At 43.8% G+C, this 17230-nt stretch overlaps 1 protein-coding gene across 2 annotated transcripts in view; it reads left to right on the top strand.

Annotated features, from left to right (window-relative positions):
• The window catches only part of LOC126541584 (uncharacterized protein F58A4.6-like), a 42683-nt gene that overhangs the window by 15876 nt on the left and 9577 nt on the right, over positions 1-17230 (top strand). Inside the window, exon 4 of one of the 2 annotated variants that reach the window (XM_050188422.3) lies at positions 16355-16487. In XM_050188422.3, coding sequence (XP_050044379.1) covers positions 16355-16487 — 133 coding nt within the window. Of the gene's footprint in view, positions 1-1912; positions 2104-16354; positions 16488-17230 lie in introns of those variants that run through there. The other variant, XM_050188414.3, reaches the window with a different exon arrangement.

The raw sequence follows: 17230 nt of genomic DNA, 5'->3' as shown, positions 1-17230 counted from the left end.
GTTGGTGCCCTCCTTCGGATGTTGCATTGGTTAGTCTCTCTGTCATCTCAAATTGACACCGAGCATAAACGAATTCTTGTCTCAATGCAGTGTTTGAACTCCATTGTTTTTGGTTTTGAGACAGGTGTTCTAACCATTGCAGTTTCATAAAAATCACAAAATAGCAGGAGCTTGTAATGCAGCTAATTGCACATGCAACAAGGTACTTAAATGTGTCACTTGGCACTTTCTAGATAGAGTACTAGTGGTCGGTGCGGCATGACAGTGGAAAGGCAGATGTGATAAAACGCATCACTTCGTGCATGCTTTGTGGGGGTCAAGAGCATGAAAAAATTGCAAGCACTTGAGTGCTGCGCGCGACAGCAAAAACGTACCTTGCTTTGTACATGCAGCCAAGTTCCTCCTGTGATTAATACTAAATCTGAAACACTCATCCAAGGTAATATCAGTGAATGAGCAGTTTCCATGGATCGTGATTTGGCATCAACAGAATGTAAATGACGAACTCATATTGAAGTGCCACTATACAAGCAGAGGAAACATGGGCTTCTCTCAGCTGACACCGTTAGATTCTCTTCACTTCCAAAAGCAGAATGTGTCAGAGGCACAGGTTTGTATTTTGCTTGCTTGCTTGCTGTTTCCTTACCTACAGCACAAAGCAGCTTGGCCATTGATCTTTTCAATGGGAACTCTCTGGGCATCGCCATAATGCCCACTGGACTGTTGTCAACCCGCTCAAAAAGCACTGCAGAAGTGGCAGCACAAGTGGTTGGACCAGCACAGTGTGCTTCATTGCTGTGTAGAGCGTGCGAGTGGCCCACTTCAGGCAACAGCTGCTGGGTTCAAAAGAGCGCACTCAGGAACGTGTCCAGCCTAATAAATATGCAGAGCTGTGTGGATTACGTTTTCCAAGTGGTGACGTTGGTAAGCCCCTCCGTATAAAGTTGCCGACCGATAATCCGGACATGTTTGGTAATTCGAACAGCTTAATGGCACTGCCAATGGCCTCATAGACTTAATGTGTAAAGACGACGGATATTTCGGACAGCTGCCAGCCCAACATTCAGTTATCCGGACTCCGTCCGGGGACTCTGATGCTACTGTCTCCTCTGGCAACCTCGACAAGACGTCAAGTATAGCCTCAGAGATTACACGTTAGACGGTAATCCCTGAGCCCTTGCCTTGGTCCCGACACTATGCCTCAGAGATTTAACTGCAAATGCCAATCAAGGAGGCTTTGCCTGAATCATAGCTTGCACCAACACTGCGATCGTCATATCCTATTCTGGCAACCCTGCGCTTGGCCTGCACTCCTCATTCTGTTTGTCGAGCTTGCCTTTCGGTCAGCGTTCCGCTATTCTGTGCTTCTTCGTTTGGTGTGCGTTCGAAACAGCGCTCTGCTAGCTCCAAGAAATAAAGTGATCTTTTTTGGATACATTAGTTTTTTTCAGACATTCGATAGTTCAGACTTACTTACGTTCCTCGCAGAGTCCGAATTATCGGTCGTCAACTGTAACCAAACATGCGCTTGGCCAAGTGACACGCCAACTGGCATGACAAATTCTGCAAGCGATCAGCCCATGCGCGATTCCATTGTTCCGCAGCACAATGACGCAGCGTCTCCATGTTACACATACACCCTGCAGAACATCAGCGCTTACCATCATTATTGTTCATTAAAAGCAACGTACAGAGATCTACATGTCCATCAGGCCATGCATGCTCCCGGGCACCCTGTTCTTCCACACAGTGACCACTGCCAGGTGCAGCCCCGAAGCCCGTCGCTCACACGCGACGGTCAAGCGAGCAAGGGCTCTCTCCCATTGATCGAAAGAAATGTTTCTAAGGTTGATCTCCTCTGCCTTTTCTAAAGTAAAACCTTTCCCTGTTTCCCCTTCTTTTATAAATGCAGGCAACAGTACCATTTTGCCACATCCAAGGAGGGTCTGCGGGATCCAAAACTCATGAAGATGTGCCAGTCTGTGTGGATCCGCATGCGCTACCTGCAATCACTGAAAGACAAGCAACCACAGCTCGAAACTGCCGCACCATAAGTGGGCACGGGCACGTGTCATGCAATAAATTATTTTATATTTTTGTTCATGCTGTTGCGCTGCCCGTGCAGCGTGGTCTGTCTTTATTTCTTTCTGAATGAGCCATTTATTGGGGTCTCTAAATTTGACAAGGCACCCAATCAGTGCTGCCATGTCATCACATCTAGTTGTGTGGTTTGTACGTGTGCAGTGTCTCCTGGAAGATTTGCTTCACCAAGTAGTTGTTAGTTACTATGTTTTAATTAGTATCGAGATGTAGTACATAAGAATCATGTAGTATTGTGTTTTCTCTCTAGCTTCATGCTGCTGTCATGTGGGTGACAATCTTATCCCCTGTATAAAGCTCTGCACCTTGTGGAACTCTGCAGAGGTGATATGCCATATTTCATGGTACCATGCTTTCAGGCGGTCAATTTATTCGCCTTCGCTCTTTGATCTGCTAGCCTCCTCCTTAGCTGAGATAGTAGAGTGACTGCCCCAGGAAGGTATTGGTCATGAATCCGACCTCCAGAGCACGACAAACCTTTCTTCAACTGCGAAGCTTTCTTTCTGAGAAACTCATACTGGGTTTCATTTGTAGCTTCATGGTACTGACTCATGGATAATTTTTTAATGTCATGTACTATTACGTTTAGTGTGAGTTGCAACAAGGGAGCCCGTTACTAAAGGTGCAAAATGACCGTGTGGGCTGTACCGACACAGGCAAAAAATTTGGTAGCACCCAGCTCACGATGACTGTGGACAGTATAATGCGACAGCCAGCAGTGAATTAATAGAGCGACACAACATATTGCCATCATCGAGCCAAGTTATGTATAAGGCATGTACTGCAGCGGGACTCCTCTTTCGTGCTTCCATAAGAACACTCGGCGACATCTAGCACGGCCACCACAAAGTCTGTGCGTGATGGTCGAAATTCATGGAGTGCCAGTGCGTGGCGAACGCTGAGTAACGTGTCGTGCGGCAAATGGGCTCCTCTGTCACGGTTCTTTCTCAACATGCTGTACCATCTAGTGGCACTGTCAAGAAGTCCGCTCTTGGCCTCTGAGATGAGAAATGTGTGGCGCACTAGTGCCTGTGAACGCTGAAAATTGTTCCCTCGCTCGCCGTACAATCAGCGGCACATACTCTGCGACCCAAGTAGGCGAGGGATTCATTGAAGAGCAGCTCATGCGCAGTGTATTAGTGGTGCAGCCTGCTCAAGTGTCGAGTTGCTGTCCTTGAGGAACCCTTGTGACGTGGGTGTAGTTCGTGTTTCTAATTTGAAGGAAAAGGAAGTGCGAGATTGAGTGTATTTGTGATGAGTGAGTAACTTCTGCTTCTTCGAAATAAACGCTAGGAGGACATTCATTCTCTCTGGTCCGAGGGCCTTGTCCATCCCCTACAATGAAGCCTGCTCGTTTAATAGGAAGGTCTTAGTCTTTGCACTGGCGCCGAAACCTGGGATCAAACCAGGGACCTTTAGACATCTTCCGACCCGAGATGCCTCGCATCTTTTTAAATGTCAGAATTTGTGCGGTTCGCAAGACTACTAAGCTTGGGCAGCTTCAAACAAAAAGACAAAATGTGGTAGTTTGCTGTGTCCGCTCAAGTATGTTCTTGCATTTTGTTATGTAAAGTGCTAAATGTACATTGTGTCACCCAACACAAAAACAGGCCATCTACGTTCACATCTCACAATGGCAATGTACATTTACAGACAATCGTAGCTGTCATTTAAACCTGCAGAAGAACAGGGCAAAAAAAAAATATAGTAAGGCTACACACACTTGCAAACACACTGTCTTCTGCTGGACTTGCACTGCTGCACCCAGGGTGTATCAGACCCATAACACCACAGTAGGTGGGGTTGTTATCTTGGTGTCAGTTTGTAGGGCTTGTTGCCTCCTCACTTGCAAGTGAAGATCTGGCAGATACACTTGTTTCCTGCAGTACCATGTGTTCATCAGCCGGTGCTTTTCTGCTCTCAAATATATTTGTTGCACACGTTTGGTTCTGATAGTAATGTGTGGTAATAAGTTCGGTAACGAGATGATCAGTACTCCGTGGGGTCTGCAGGGATATGCCTTTTGGTGCAGTATCATTTGCAAGGTCACTTTGAATGCGAAGTCTCTTGCTCTCCACTCAAAAGAAATGCTGACCACATTCCTTATTCCGTGGCTTGCCTTGCCTGGCTACTTGGCAGGCTGCAATGTCTGATGATTTTTGTGCCTTGGTCATGCTTATTGATGTATTATTTGGTCCCACTCATTCTACACGTTGTAGTGTCTTCTCTTCTGCTCGATACTCATGCATCTGTCTTCTGCTCCTTTTGGCAATGGCCAACTTCGTTCCATTTGTCGTGCACCTTAATGGAGCCATAAATTGCTTTAAAAGATGTTGCACCATAAGGAAAGTCGAGAAATGATTATGAACGCCTGACACCCAAGCTGTCAAGTAGCATGTTCTTTTCCATGGAGCAGCTTTTGCGAAGCATGCAAACGTCCACGCACACCCTTTGACATAAGGGCCTGTTACTGCTTATGGGACCTTGGAAAGCCCATTCAAAAATGCTTTGATCGCGAGGAGACTTGTATTCCTCATCATAAGGTACTTCCTTTTGGATAACCTTCCACATCTGATCTGTACCAATCATCGGGCTAATACCTTCGTCCTGTGGAACTTGGGGCAAGCAAATGCATCAGCAACTGTTTCATTGTGGTTCTTAAAGGCATTAATAAAGTCATTGTCTGACGGAGCCTTGATAATGTAATTGCAGATTAGGGAGACGGACTTCCACCGCTTCAATCTCATGAAGAGCATCGTCAAACTGACCTTGATCAGTGACCCTGACTAGTCTATGCCGTGCACATTGAATGCCCCTTCCATGGCCAAAGATGTTAATTGCCATCTCGACCTCTCCAACTGGTTCAAGGTTTAGGTTCTTTGATGCATTCTTCTTAATAAAGGTACCCTGGCTGCCATTATCCAAAGTGCCTCTGGCATAGACGGAAGGGTGCGCTCTCTCTACACGCACCCTAAACGTTTACAAAAGTACAGTGTTGTTTTCATCTTTCCCTTTAATTTGGCCTAATGCAATGAAGTGCTGCTCACCACACTCTCTCCTTTGCTTGAAACAGTTTGCTTGCACATGGAGAAGGCATGTCTTGCTTGACAATGCGAGTAGCTCGCCTTCCGACAACAGTCCTTAGCTCAATGAACCTTTGTGGTACATCTGAAGCAGCTTCCAGTCACCCTTAAAAGATGCTTCTGTTCGATGTTACTGGATGCATAACAGTCAATTGCTTCGTGGCTCTCCTCACAGAAAAGGCACACCAGTTTCTTGGCCAATGTAATGCTAAGAGCTGCTGCTGACGCTGTAGAAAGAGAAACAAGGCTATCAGAATGTGTTCAATTCTGCTCAGCATCAGAGAAATTTAAGGAATCTTTTTCGTCATTGCAAAGTGGGACATTCCCAATAGTACATAGCTAGCTACCCAAGCTGGCAACAAAGATGCTCATTGAAGAGCAGCACACATCTGCTGGCACATGCCCAGTGAGGCACATTGGCATCAAACAGGTTCATTGAAGACAAGCACAGACCGAGCGGCACATACGCAGTGCTCTAAGTCGGCGTCAAAGAGTTTCTTCGAACAGTTGTACCTACCGAGTTCCGCATGTACAGTGACCCATGTCGGCAGTGAAGGAGGTTTGTTGAAGAGCGGCACATATGGTACACATTGCCACATACTTAGTGACCCAAGTTGGTCCAACGGTTGGTTTCAAACCCTGTTCCCTTGGCACAACAGCCCGATGTGCTACCCATTCGACCATGGACCGCCCAGTGACTAAGGTAGGTGGTAAAATACATACATACATACACACACACACATACATACACACATACATACATCGGACCCGAAAAGTATGTAAAGTGCCCTAAGGATGCGAGTTCCACATTAAAATTGGACTGAGTGCTGTTCCGATTAGTGGTAGCACTCCATTACATGAAAAAATTGCACCTGTCGTTTAAAAGCGATGCCTTTTTCACCTCTTGCCCCACTTGGCGAGTGCTGGCTGCTGCTGTCTTGCCAAGTATACAACTTGGGTCACCGGCTCTGTGCAACTGGACATGTGGCATGTCTATGTGAACATTCTTTGCCAATCCTGCAGAATGCCACTGGGGAGGTGCATGAAAACAAGCAGAACAGTTGTTAGCAGAAAACTGAAGTATAGTCTACGGCTACAGAGAAGTAAAGAAGTTGGCAGCAGAAGCAGCCAAGTGTGGAGAAGAAAATTGTAAGGGAACAAAACTGGACTAATGCATACGGCATTGAGCTACACACAAGTAAAGGTTAAGTGAGGACATTTCAGTAAACATCAAATAAAGCTTTGCTTTTTACTCATTCCGACATGTGCATAGGATCCATCAATTTCTTTCTCGTGAAAGAAAAATGGTCGGGGCATACTCTATTGAAACCTATTTTGAACACGTTACATCAGCTGTTTCAATGAAAAATTTCAGTGATGTTCATAAAACTGGGCAGAATATGCAAATACATCATATTTTGGCACCATTTTACTTGCACTAGAAGTTAGAGTTTTGTGATATTGAATGACTCTTTAATAATGAAGATTTAGAGACAAAGGAAATCACTTTGGGATTACGTGTTAATATCTTTGAATTGTATCTTTCCATCCAGTTGTGTAGTCAACAAATAAAAAAGTCACAGTTTAATTCGCCAAAAAGGCGAAGTATCGATTGCGATAGCACAGTAGTAGACAGTTATACGAAGTTGATAGTAGCATTATAGGCCGTATAAACTTGTAAACATTCGCTTACTAACTTAAAAAGCATGCATGGTGTCACACGCACACAGGTAAACGTAAATACATCTGTGTCAAAGACCGTCAAAATGCTGGAGTGAGGAAAACTGGCAGCAATAGCGAGTGAATTGGCCTTTGTGCTGCCTCGGCTTCAACGTGAACTATAAGCGGCGGAAACACACTGTGCACATGAAGCTATGAGCCCCTGGTGCACTTAGACCTTTCTCTATGCCTAGACTCTGTACTTAAGGCAGATCGCAGTTATGGTAGAACCTGCATGGCTACGCCGGAGTAGAACGACTCCCGCCATCTGTCCCCCCGGTGCCTTGTACGCGACGGAAGATGGCGCGCTTTATCCCCACTTTCTACCACTTTCCACCCTTGCACCCGCAAGATCGAGTCACCATCGGTGGCTCAACCCTCGTGCATTTGCACTCGAACATTCAGCATGCAGATTGTTCCAGAAAAACTGGCCACCCTGTATACGCAATGCCTCATGACCTCGAGTGTACCGGAATCTTGGAAGAACGCTAACATAATCCTAATCCATAAAAAAGGGGACGCCAAAGACTTGAAAAATTATAGACCGATCAGCTTACTGTCCGTTGCCTACAAAGTATTTACTAAGGTAATCTCAAATACAATCAGGAACACCTTAGACTTCTGTCAACCAAAGGACCAGGCAGGATTCCATAAAGGCTACTCAACAATAGACAATATTCACACTATCAATTAGGTGATAGAGAAATGTGCGGAATATAACCAACCCTTATATATAGCTTTCATTGATTACGAGAAAGCGTTTGATTCAGTCGAAACCACAGCAGTCATGCAGGCATTACAGAATCGGGGTGTAAACGAGCCGTATGTAAAAATACTGAAAGATATCTATAGTGGCTCCACAGCCACCGTAGTCCTCCATAAAGAAAGCAACAAAATCCCAATAAAGAAAGGCGTCAGGCAGGGAGATACGATCTCTCCAAAGCTATTCACAGCGTGCTTACAGGAGGTATTCAGACACCTGGATTGGGAAGAATTGGGGATAAGAATTAATGGAGAATACCTGAGTAACTTGAGATTCGCTGATGATATTGCCTTGCTTAGTAACTCAGGGGACCAACTGCAAGACATGCTCACTGACCTGGAGAGGCAAAGCAGAAGGGTGGTTCTAAAAATTAATCTGCAGAAAACTAAAGTAATGTTTAACAATCTGGGAAGAGAACAGCAGTTTACGATAAATAGCAAGGCACTGGAAGCGGTAAGGGAACACATCTACTTAGGGCAGGTAGTGACCGCAGATCCAGATCATGAGACTGAAATAATCAGAAGAATAAGAATAGGCTGGGGTGCGTTTGGCAGGCATTCTCAGATCATGAACAGCAGGTTGCCATTATCCCTCAAGAGAAAAGTGTATAACAGGTGCGTCTTACCAGTACTCACGTACGGGTCAGAAACCTGGAGGCTTACGAAAAGGGTTCTACTTAAATTAAGGACAACGCAACGAGCTATGGAAAGAAGAATAATGGGTGTAACGTTAAGGGATAAGAAAAGAGCAGATTGGGTGAGGGAACAAACACGAGTTAATGGCATCTCAGTTGAAATCAAGAAAAAGAAATGGGCATGGGCAGGACATGTAATGAGGAGGGAAGATAACTGATGGTCATTAAGGGTTACGGACTGGATTCCAAGGGAAGGGAAGTGTAGCAGGGGGCGGCAGAAAGTCAGGTGGGCGGATGAGATTAAGAAGTTTGCAGGGACGACATGGGCACAATTTGTACATGACCGGGGTAGTTGGAGAAGTATGGGAGAGGCCTTTGTCCTGCAGTGGGCGTAACCAGGCTGATGATGATTCAGCATACGACCTGCAGCGACGATGTGACGATGTTATATCGCCCTTGGACTAAATTTATATTGTGCGTACTGTATGCGATGCCGACAGCAGAAATGCACCTGGAGTGTCCATATAATTGCCATCGCAATAAAATTAATATCTTCTGTTGGGAGCCTGTCTTTTTATGGTAGTAAGGCTTTCTTGGATATCAGAAAAGAGCGAATTGAAAATCTCTGAAGGCCTATAATGAGCACCAAAAAGAGGCTTTGAAAATGGTGTTTACAGTGTACAATAGTATTCGCAAAATAGTGTAGACTGCAAAAGATTAAATAACATTCTTTTGGCTTTTTTTCATTTCTTTTTAACACTGCGCTCCTGGTACTAATTCCGGTCACGATCGAATGGCGTGTGTGCATCAGCGTGACATATATTGTTTCTGACAGGAGAGCATGTGAATGCATCATGTTAAAATGCGATTTATGTTTGGGAGCAAGACAAGTCTTGTATGTGGTAAAATTATTTTACTGCAGTGCGATTTGCTTTAACTCGTCTTGACAGTGACAGGACCAAAAATACTAGGTAATGAACTAGTAATGTTGGAGAGAAAGACAGTTTAAACACTAAATCATTCAGAAACACTGCAGAAGGTTGTCTCCATCTACCATGTAGTACTGTAGCGTACATGTGTAGCATATGATATGGCTCGTCATTCAGTCATAGAGAATGAAATGGTGTAGTCAAGGGCACTTTTGATTGGGATCCCCAATTGCAATTGGCTCCCTTGCGCAAGTGGTGCAAGTTCGTGGCTAGTAGGAAGACGATAGGGTTCGGTGATTAGCGTGAGCAATATCAATAGGAAGCATTGGGGACAGGATATTTCATGGTGCCATATTTGCAACATTTTGAATAGAACAAGTTAATTTGCATTATATTTTTCTTTAATGAGAAAGGTGGCATGTTTTGGAGAGAAGAATACGTAGCAATGAAAAACCTAACAGCAGCGCCAGAAAACACACACAAAGGAAGGAACACCAACAGACATGGACAATTGTCAATGTTCCTTCTTTTGTGTGCGTTTTTTGGCGCTGCTGTTATGCTTGCAATAAGTGACCAATTCACCCAAGAACTCGTTTTACTGAATGAAAGATCTAAACATTGCGTGATATTATTTAGAAAACAAAAAGTCAGTTGATTTAAAACAAACCGAATTTGAGATTTTAGTTTGCTATCATCATCATGACAAATAGGCGGGCGAATAGAAAGCTGACAATCCAAGACTGTTCCCGCGGCAAACTTTGTTTTGCCGCGTTTTATGTTGCCGTTTTAACGATTTTATGCTGTGTAATCAAGCGCAGATGCCGTATATAATCACCTTTCTTCACATAGGAGGTTTCGAAGAGATTGCATAAATAGCAGGGACGTCCGCTATGGTGCAGTTGTTTGTAAAATTGTGAGTACTTCGTACTTATTGTTACGCTCAATCGGGGAAAAAAAGTTGTTTCTCACGATTGTATCTCGATGTTCTGGCCGCTATAAAGAGCGCCAAAAATTGTGCGCACTGTTTGCATTTATCTTATAATGTACGACACACGTTCGGTTGCACGCAGCCTTGTCTGCAACCGGTCCCGGCGATCGCGTGCAAAATAATACGTGCGGACACATTCAGACAGACACTTTAGCACATATCACACTGTTCTACCCTTTTACAAAATACAGTATGGAGTATACTGCGAACACGACCCGTTTGTACGACGCGATTATCTTGAGAACCCCCGTTTTGACTCTTGCTCGAACTTTATGCCGGTGTCGCACGCACGTCCGCTTTCGATCTCGATCAGGCCCGATCCGGATGGAAATTCTCAACCTCCTCGGCGCAGCTTGCTCAAAGGAGTGTATGAGTAGAAGCCGAATTACTACGCTAATCAATGGGTAATAGGCTTGTTGAGCTAGTCACAAATAAAAACGCCCTCCAACATACCAAAAACGCTACTATAAATTATGCATTGCGTTTGCCGTGCTTAATTCAGAATATTTAGGTATGAAACTCAGTGTAGCAGAAATATACATTGAGCATTAAAAATCACTGCCCTGCTTTTTTTTTTCCCTACCCTTCTTTGTGTGTGTCAGCTGGGCTTAAAGAACTCCTTCACAATAACATTGACCAATTATTTTAATAAAACTTCTTCTTGGGGCAAGTTGGTGAGATTTGGAAAACACCATTTATGGCGCTAAAAGACACACGCAAGGGAGAAACACACAGAGCGCCAAAGGCATGGGCCCTTGTGGGTTCTATTTACCACCCTAAAATCATGTTTTCCAAATAGATTAGTCAGATCACCTCGCCATCTTGCTGCATTGCAAGATTAGTTCATCAAAGTGAACACTTTCCTGCACTAATTTTCCTGGCCTTCTGGAAGGACTTCGAAATAATTTTGCCAGAGGGAACTTCACTGGAACAACAAAGGTACATCCTTGGTCTTTGCAGTTAACATGATCCACAACTGAAGGCTTTTGTGAAGTTTTGTTCCAAGTGGTGATGTAAGCACCAAATGACTCAGTTGCTCTGGGAATGGGCCACACTAACAAACGCACAGTTACCTGTGTATTTCCATTGTCTGTGCCCCCGTCTTTTGTTCTTATCATTGCTGCGTAGAGCTTTACCCGGAATGTAGGGATGAGCGCAAAATGCAATTGCACAATGTCAAAGTCAAAGAGTTTATTCAGACAACGTATGGTACAGTTGCCTAGGAATTGTATATTTCCATCCAGTTGTATAGGCAACAAATAAAGTCACAGTTTAATTCGCCAAAAAGGCGAAGTATCGATTGCGATAGCACAGTAGTAGACAGTTATACGAAGTTGATAGTAGCATTATAGGCCGTATAAACTTGTAAACATTCGCTTACTAACTTAAAAAGCATGCATGGTGTCACACGCACACAGGTAAACGTAAATACATCTGTGTCAAAGACCGTCAAAATGCTGGAGTGAGGAAAACTGGCAGCAATAGCGAGTGAATTGGCCTTTGTGCTGCCTCGGCTTCAACGTGAACTATAAGCGGCGGAAACACACTGTGCACATGAAGCTATGAGCCCCTGGTGCACTTAGACCTTTCTCTATGCCTAGACTCTGTACTTAAGGCAGATCGCAGTTATGGTAGAACCTGCATGGCTACGCCGGAGTAGAACGACTCCCGCTATCTGTCCCCCCGGTGCCTTGTACGCGACGGAAGATGGCGCGCTTTATCCCCACTTTCTACCACTTTCCACCCTTGCACCCGCAAGATCGAGTCACCATCGGTGGCTCAACCCTCGTGCATTTGCACTCGAACATTCAGCATGCAGATTGTTCCAGAAAAACTGGCCACCCTGTATACGCAATGCCTCATGACCTCGAGTGTACCGGAATCTTGGAAGAACGCTAACATAATCCTAATCCATAAAAAAGGGGACGCCAAAGACTTGAAAAATTATAGACCGATCAGCTTACTGTCCGTTGCCTACAAAGTATTTACTAAGGTAATCTCAAATACAATCAGGAACACCTTAGACTTCTGTCAACCAAAGGACCAGGCAGGATTCCATAAAGGCTACTCAACAATAGACAATATTCACACTATCAATTAGGTGATAGAGAAATGTGCGGAATATAACCAACCCTTATATATAGCTTTCATTGATTATGAGAAAGCGTTTGATTCAGTCGAAACCACAGCAGTCATGCAGGCATTACAGAATCGGGGTGTAAACGAGCCGTATGTAAAAATACTGAAAGATATCTATAGTGGCTCCACAGCCACCGTAGTCCTCCATAAAGAAAGCAACAAAATCCCAATAAAGAAAGGCGTCAGGCAGGGAGATACGATCTCTCCAAAGCTATTCACAGCGTGCTTACAGGAGGTATTCAGACACCTGGATTGGGAAGAATTGGGGATAAGAATTAATGGAGAATACCTGAGTAACTTGAGATTCGCTGATGATATTGCCTTGCTTAGTAACTCAGGGGACCAACTGCAAGACATGCTCACTGACCTGGAGAGGCAAAGCAGAAGGGTGGTTCTAAAAATTAATCTGCAGAAAACTAAAGTAATGTTTAACAATCTGGGAAGAGAACAGCAGTTTACGATAAATAGCAAGGCACTGGAAGCGGTAAGGGAACACATCTACTTAGGGCAGGTAGTGACCGCAGATCCAGATCATGAGACTGAAATAATCAGAAGAATAAGAATAGGCTGGGGTGCGTTTGGCAGGCATTCTCAGATCATGAACAGCAGGTTGCCATTATCCCTCAAGAGAAAAGTGTATAACAGGTGCGTCTTACCAGTACTCACGTACGGGTCAGAAACCTGGAGGCTTACGAAAAGGGTTCTACTTAAATTAAGGACAACGCAACGAGCTATGGAAAGAAGAATAATGGGTGTAACGTTAAGGGATAAGAAAAGAGCAGATTGGGTGAGGGAACAAACACGAGTTAATGGCATCTCAGTTGAAATCAAGAAAAAGAAATGGGCATGGGCAGGACATGTAATGAGGAGGGAAGATAACTGATGGTCATTAAGGGTTACGGACTGGATTCCAAGGGAAGGGAAGTGTAGCAGGGGGCGGCAGAAAGTCAGGTGGGCGGATGAGATTAAGAAGTTTGCAGGGACGACATGGGCACAATTTGTACATGACCGGGGTAGTTGGAGAAGTATGGGAGAGGCCTTTGTCCTGCAGTGGGCGTAACCAGGCTGATGATGATTCAGCATACGACCTGCAGCGACGATGTGACGATGTTATATCGCCCTTGGACTAAATTTATATTGTGCGTACTGTATGCGATGCCGACAGCAGAAATGCACCTGGAGTGTCCATATAATTGCCATCGCAATAAAATTAATATCTTCTGTTGGGAGCCTGTCTTTTTATGGTAGTAAGGCTTTCTTGGATATCAGAAAAGAGCGAATTGAAAATCTCTGAAGGCCTATAATGAGCACCAAAAAGAGGCTTTGAAAATGGTGTTTACAGTGTACAATAGTATTCGCAAAATAGTGTAGACTGCAAAAGATTAAATAACATTCTTTTGGCTTTTTTTCATTTCTTTTTAACACTGCGCTCCTGGTACTAATTCCGGTCACGATCGAATGGCGTGTGTGCATCAGCGTGACATATATTGTTTCTGACAGGAGAGCATGTGAATGCATCATGTTAAAATGCGATTTATGTTTGGGAGCAAGACAAGTCTTGTATGTGGTAAAATTATTTTACTGCAGTGCGATTTGCTTTAACTCGTCTTGACAGTGACAGGACCAAAAATACTAGGTAATGAACTAGTAATGTTGGAGAGAAAGACAGTTTAAACACTAAATCATTCAGAAACACTGCAGAAGGTTGTCTCCATCTACCATGTAGTACTGTAGCGTACATGTGTAGCATATGATATGGCTCGTCATTCAGTCATAGAGAATGAAATAGTGTAGTCAAGGGCACTTTTGATTGGGATCCCCAATTGCAATTGGCTCCCTTGCGCAAGTGGTGCAAGTTCGTGGCTAGTAGGAAGACGATAGGGTTCGGTGATTAGCGTGAGCAATATCAATAGGAAGCATTGGGGACAGGATATTTCATGGTGCCATATTTGCAACATTTTGAATAGAACAAGTTAATTTGCATTATATTTTTCTTTAATGAGAAAGGTGGCATGTTTTGGAGAGAAGAATACGTAGCAATGAAAAACCTAACAGCAGCGCCAGAAAACACACACAAAGGAAGGAACACCAACAGACATGGACAATTGTCAATGTTCCTTCTTTTGTGTGCGTTTTTTGGCGCTGCTGTTATGCTTGCAATAAGTGACCAATTCACCCAAGAACTCGTTTTACTGAATGAAAGATCTAAACATTGCGTGATATTATTTAGAAAACAAAAAGTCAGTTGATTTAAAACAAACTGAATTTGAGATTTTAGTTTGCTATCATCATCATGACAAATAGGCGGGCGAATAGAAAGCTGACAATCCAAGACTGTTCCCGCGGCAAACTTTGTTTTGCCGCGTTTTATGTTGCCGTTTTAACGATTTTATGCTGTGTAATCAAGCGCAGATGCCGTATATAATCACCTTTCTTCACATAGGAGGTTTCGAAGAGATTGCATAAATAGCAGGGACGTCCGCTATGGTGCAGTTGTTTGTAAAATTGTGAGTACTTCGTACTTATTGTTACGCTCAATCGGGGAAAAAAGTTGTTTCTCACGATTGTATCTCGATGTTCTGGCCGCTATAAAGAGCGCCAAAAATTGTGCGCACTGTTTGCATTTATCTTATAATGTACGACACACGTTCGGTTGCACGCAGCCTTGTCTGCAACCGGTCCCGGCGATCGCGTGCAAAATAATACGTGCGGACACATTCAGACAGACACTTTAGCACATATCACACTGTTCTACCCTTTTACAAAATACAGTATGGAGTATACTGCGAACACGACCCGTTTGTACGACGCGATTATCTTGAGAACCCCCGTTTTGACTCTTGCTCGAACTTTATGCCGGTGTCGCACGCACGTCCGCTTTCGATCTCGATCAGGCCCGATCCGGATGGAAATTCTCAACCTCCTCGGCGCAGCTTGCTCAAAGGAGTGTATGAGTAGAAGCCGAATTACTACGCTAATCAATGGGTAATAGGCTTGTTGAGCTAGTCACAAATAAAAACGCCCTCCAACATACCAAAAACGCTACTATAAATTATGCATTGCGTTTGCCGTGCTTAATTCAGAATATTTAGGTATGAAACTCAGTGTAGCAGAAATATACATTGAGCATTAAAAATCACTGCCCTGCTTTTTTTTTTCCCTACCCTTCTTTGTGTGTGTCAGCTGGGCTTAAAGAACTCCTTCACAATAACATTGACCAATTATTTTAATAAAACTTCTTCTTGGGGCAAGTTGGTGAGATTTGGAAAACACCATTTATGGCGCTAAAAGACACACGCAAGGGAGAAACACACAGAGCGCCAAAGGCATGGGCCCTTGTGGGTTCTATTTACCACCCTAAAATCATGTTTTCCAAATAGATTAGTCAGATCACCTCGCCATCTTGCTGCATTGCAAGATTAGTTCATCAAAGTGAACACTTTCCTGCACTAATTTTCCTGGCCTTCTGGAAGGACTTCGAAATAATTTTGCCAGAGGGAACTTCACTGGAACAACAAAGGTACATCCTTGGTCTTTGCAGTTAACATGATCCACAACTGAAGGCTTTTGTGAAGTTTTGTTCCAAGTGGTGATGTAAGCACCAAATGACTCAGTTGCTCTGGGAATGGGCCACACTAACAAACGCACAGTTACCTGTGTATTTCCATTGTCTGTGCCCCCGTCTTTTGTTCTTATCATTGCTGCGTAGAGCTTTACCCGGAATGTAGGGATGAGCGCAAAATGCAATTGCACAATGTCAAAGTCAAAGAGTTTATTCAGACAACGTATGGTACAGTTGCCTAGGAATTGTATATTTCCATCCAGTTGTATAGGCAACAAATAAAGTCACAGTTTAATTCGCCAAAAAAGCGAAGTATCGATTGCGATAGCACAGTAGTAGACAGTTATACGAAGTTGATAGTAGCATTATAGGCCGTATAAACTCGTAAACATTCGCTGATAATGATAATGTGGTACCCTTCTTTGTTGTCCATGTAGGCCAGGAGCACCTGGCGCTGCTAACAAGACGAGCATTCCAGAATGGCGCATTGTTGAGCTCCAGGGAGACTTGATGACAAATGACGAAGGGAGTGCTGGCCAATACATTGGTGACCTTCATTACACCAAAACGGTACGGTGTGTTCAGTAATGTATGTTGCGTGGCTAGTCAATCCATATTGGTGAAATAATCATTAATGCAAGCCTAGACCAAGCCATGAAAGGAGAGAAACCCACATAAAGGTAAACTATATTCGACCAAACACGCACACGCTCATAGTGACAAAATGGCCAGGTATGTAACGTCACTACTTTGTCAGAACAGCCTATTCACAGTATGCAAAAAGGTGAGGCATGAGTTGAGTTGATAGTCGGCGTTCATGTTGTCCACTTCTCTTGTGTCCTGTCTGTACGCCTCACCTTTTTGCATAATGAATCCTTACCAGCTAGCTCAGCTTTCTGTCGTTCTATTCACAGTATTTTTGTGGAAAAAGAACAAGTTTTCATTGATGTGCAGTATAAGAGAAATATTGTTGGTGCAACTGTGTAATTTTAGTTTAGTTACATGCAAGCATGTCACCACTCCTACTAAAAATTTGAATCATAGAAAGAATGGTCTTACATGTGCAGGATAAGCAATTAGTTAGTAAATGGGAGTTGGCTTATTCCCGACCGTCAACTCATGATTGCATGCTCGCACATTAATGAGAACATCTGGCCGATATAGACTCTTCTGCATGTGAGTGGGATTTAAACTAGGTTGACAAAACAGGATAGCATAGGGCCTCAGGATGTTTTTCCCCACACAAGGCTTTTTGAATGGATCTGAAATGCATGAGCACAGCTAGCCCAATTATGGGATGTGTTTGCTTATAT

The sequence above is a fragment of the Dermacentor andersoni genome, chromosome 3, assembly GCF_023375885.2.
Source record: "Dermacentor andersoni chromosome 3, qqDerAnde1_hic_scaffold, whole genome shotgun sequence".
Classification (NCBI taxonomy): Eukaryota; Metazoa; Arthropoda; class Arachnida; order Ixodida; family Ixodidae; genus Dermacentor; species Dermacentor andersoni.
Note: the sequence above shows the minus strand (reverse complement) of the source record. Positions and strands in the feature narration are given on the sequence as shown.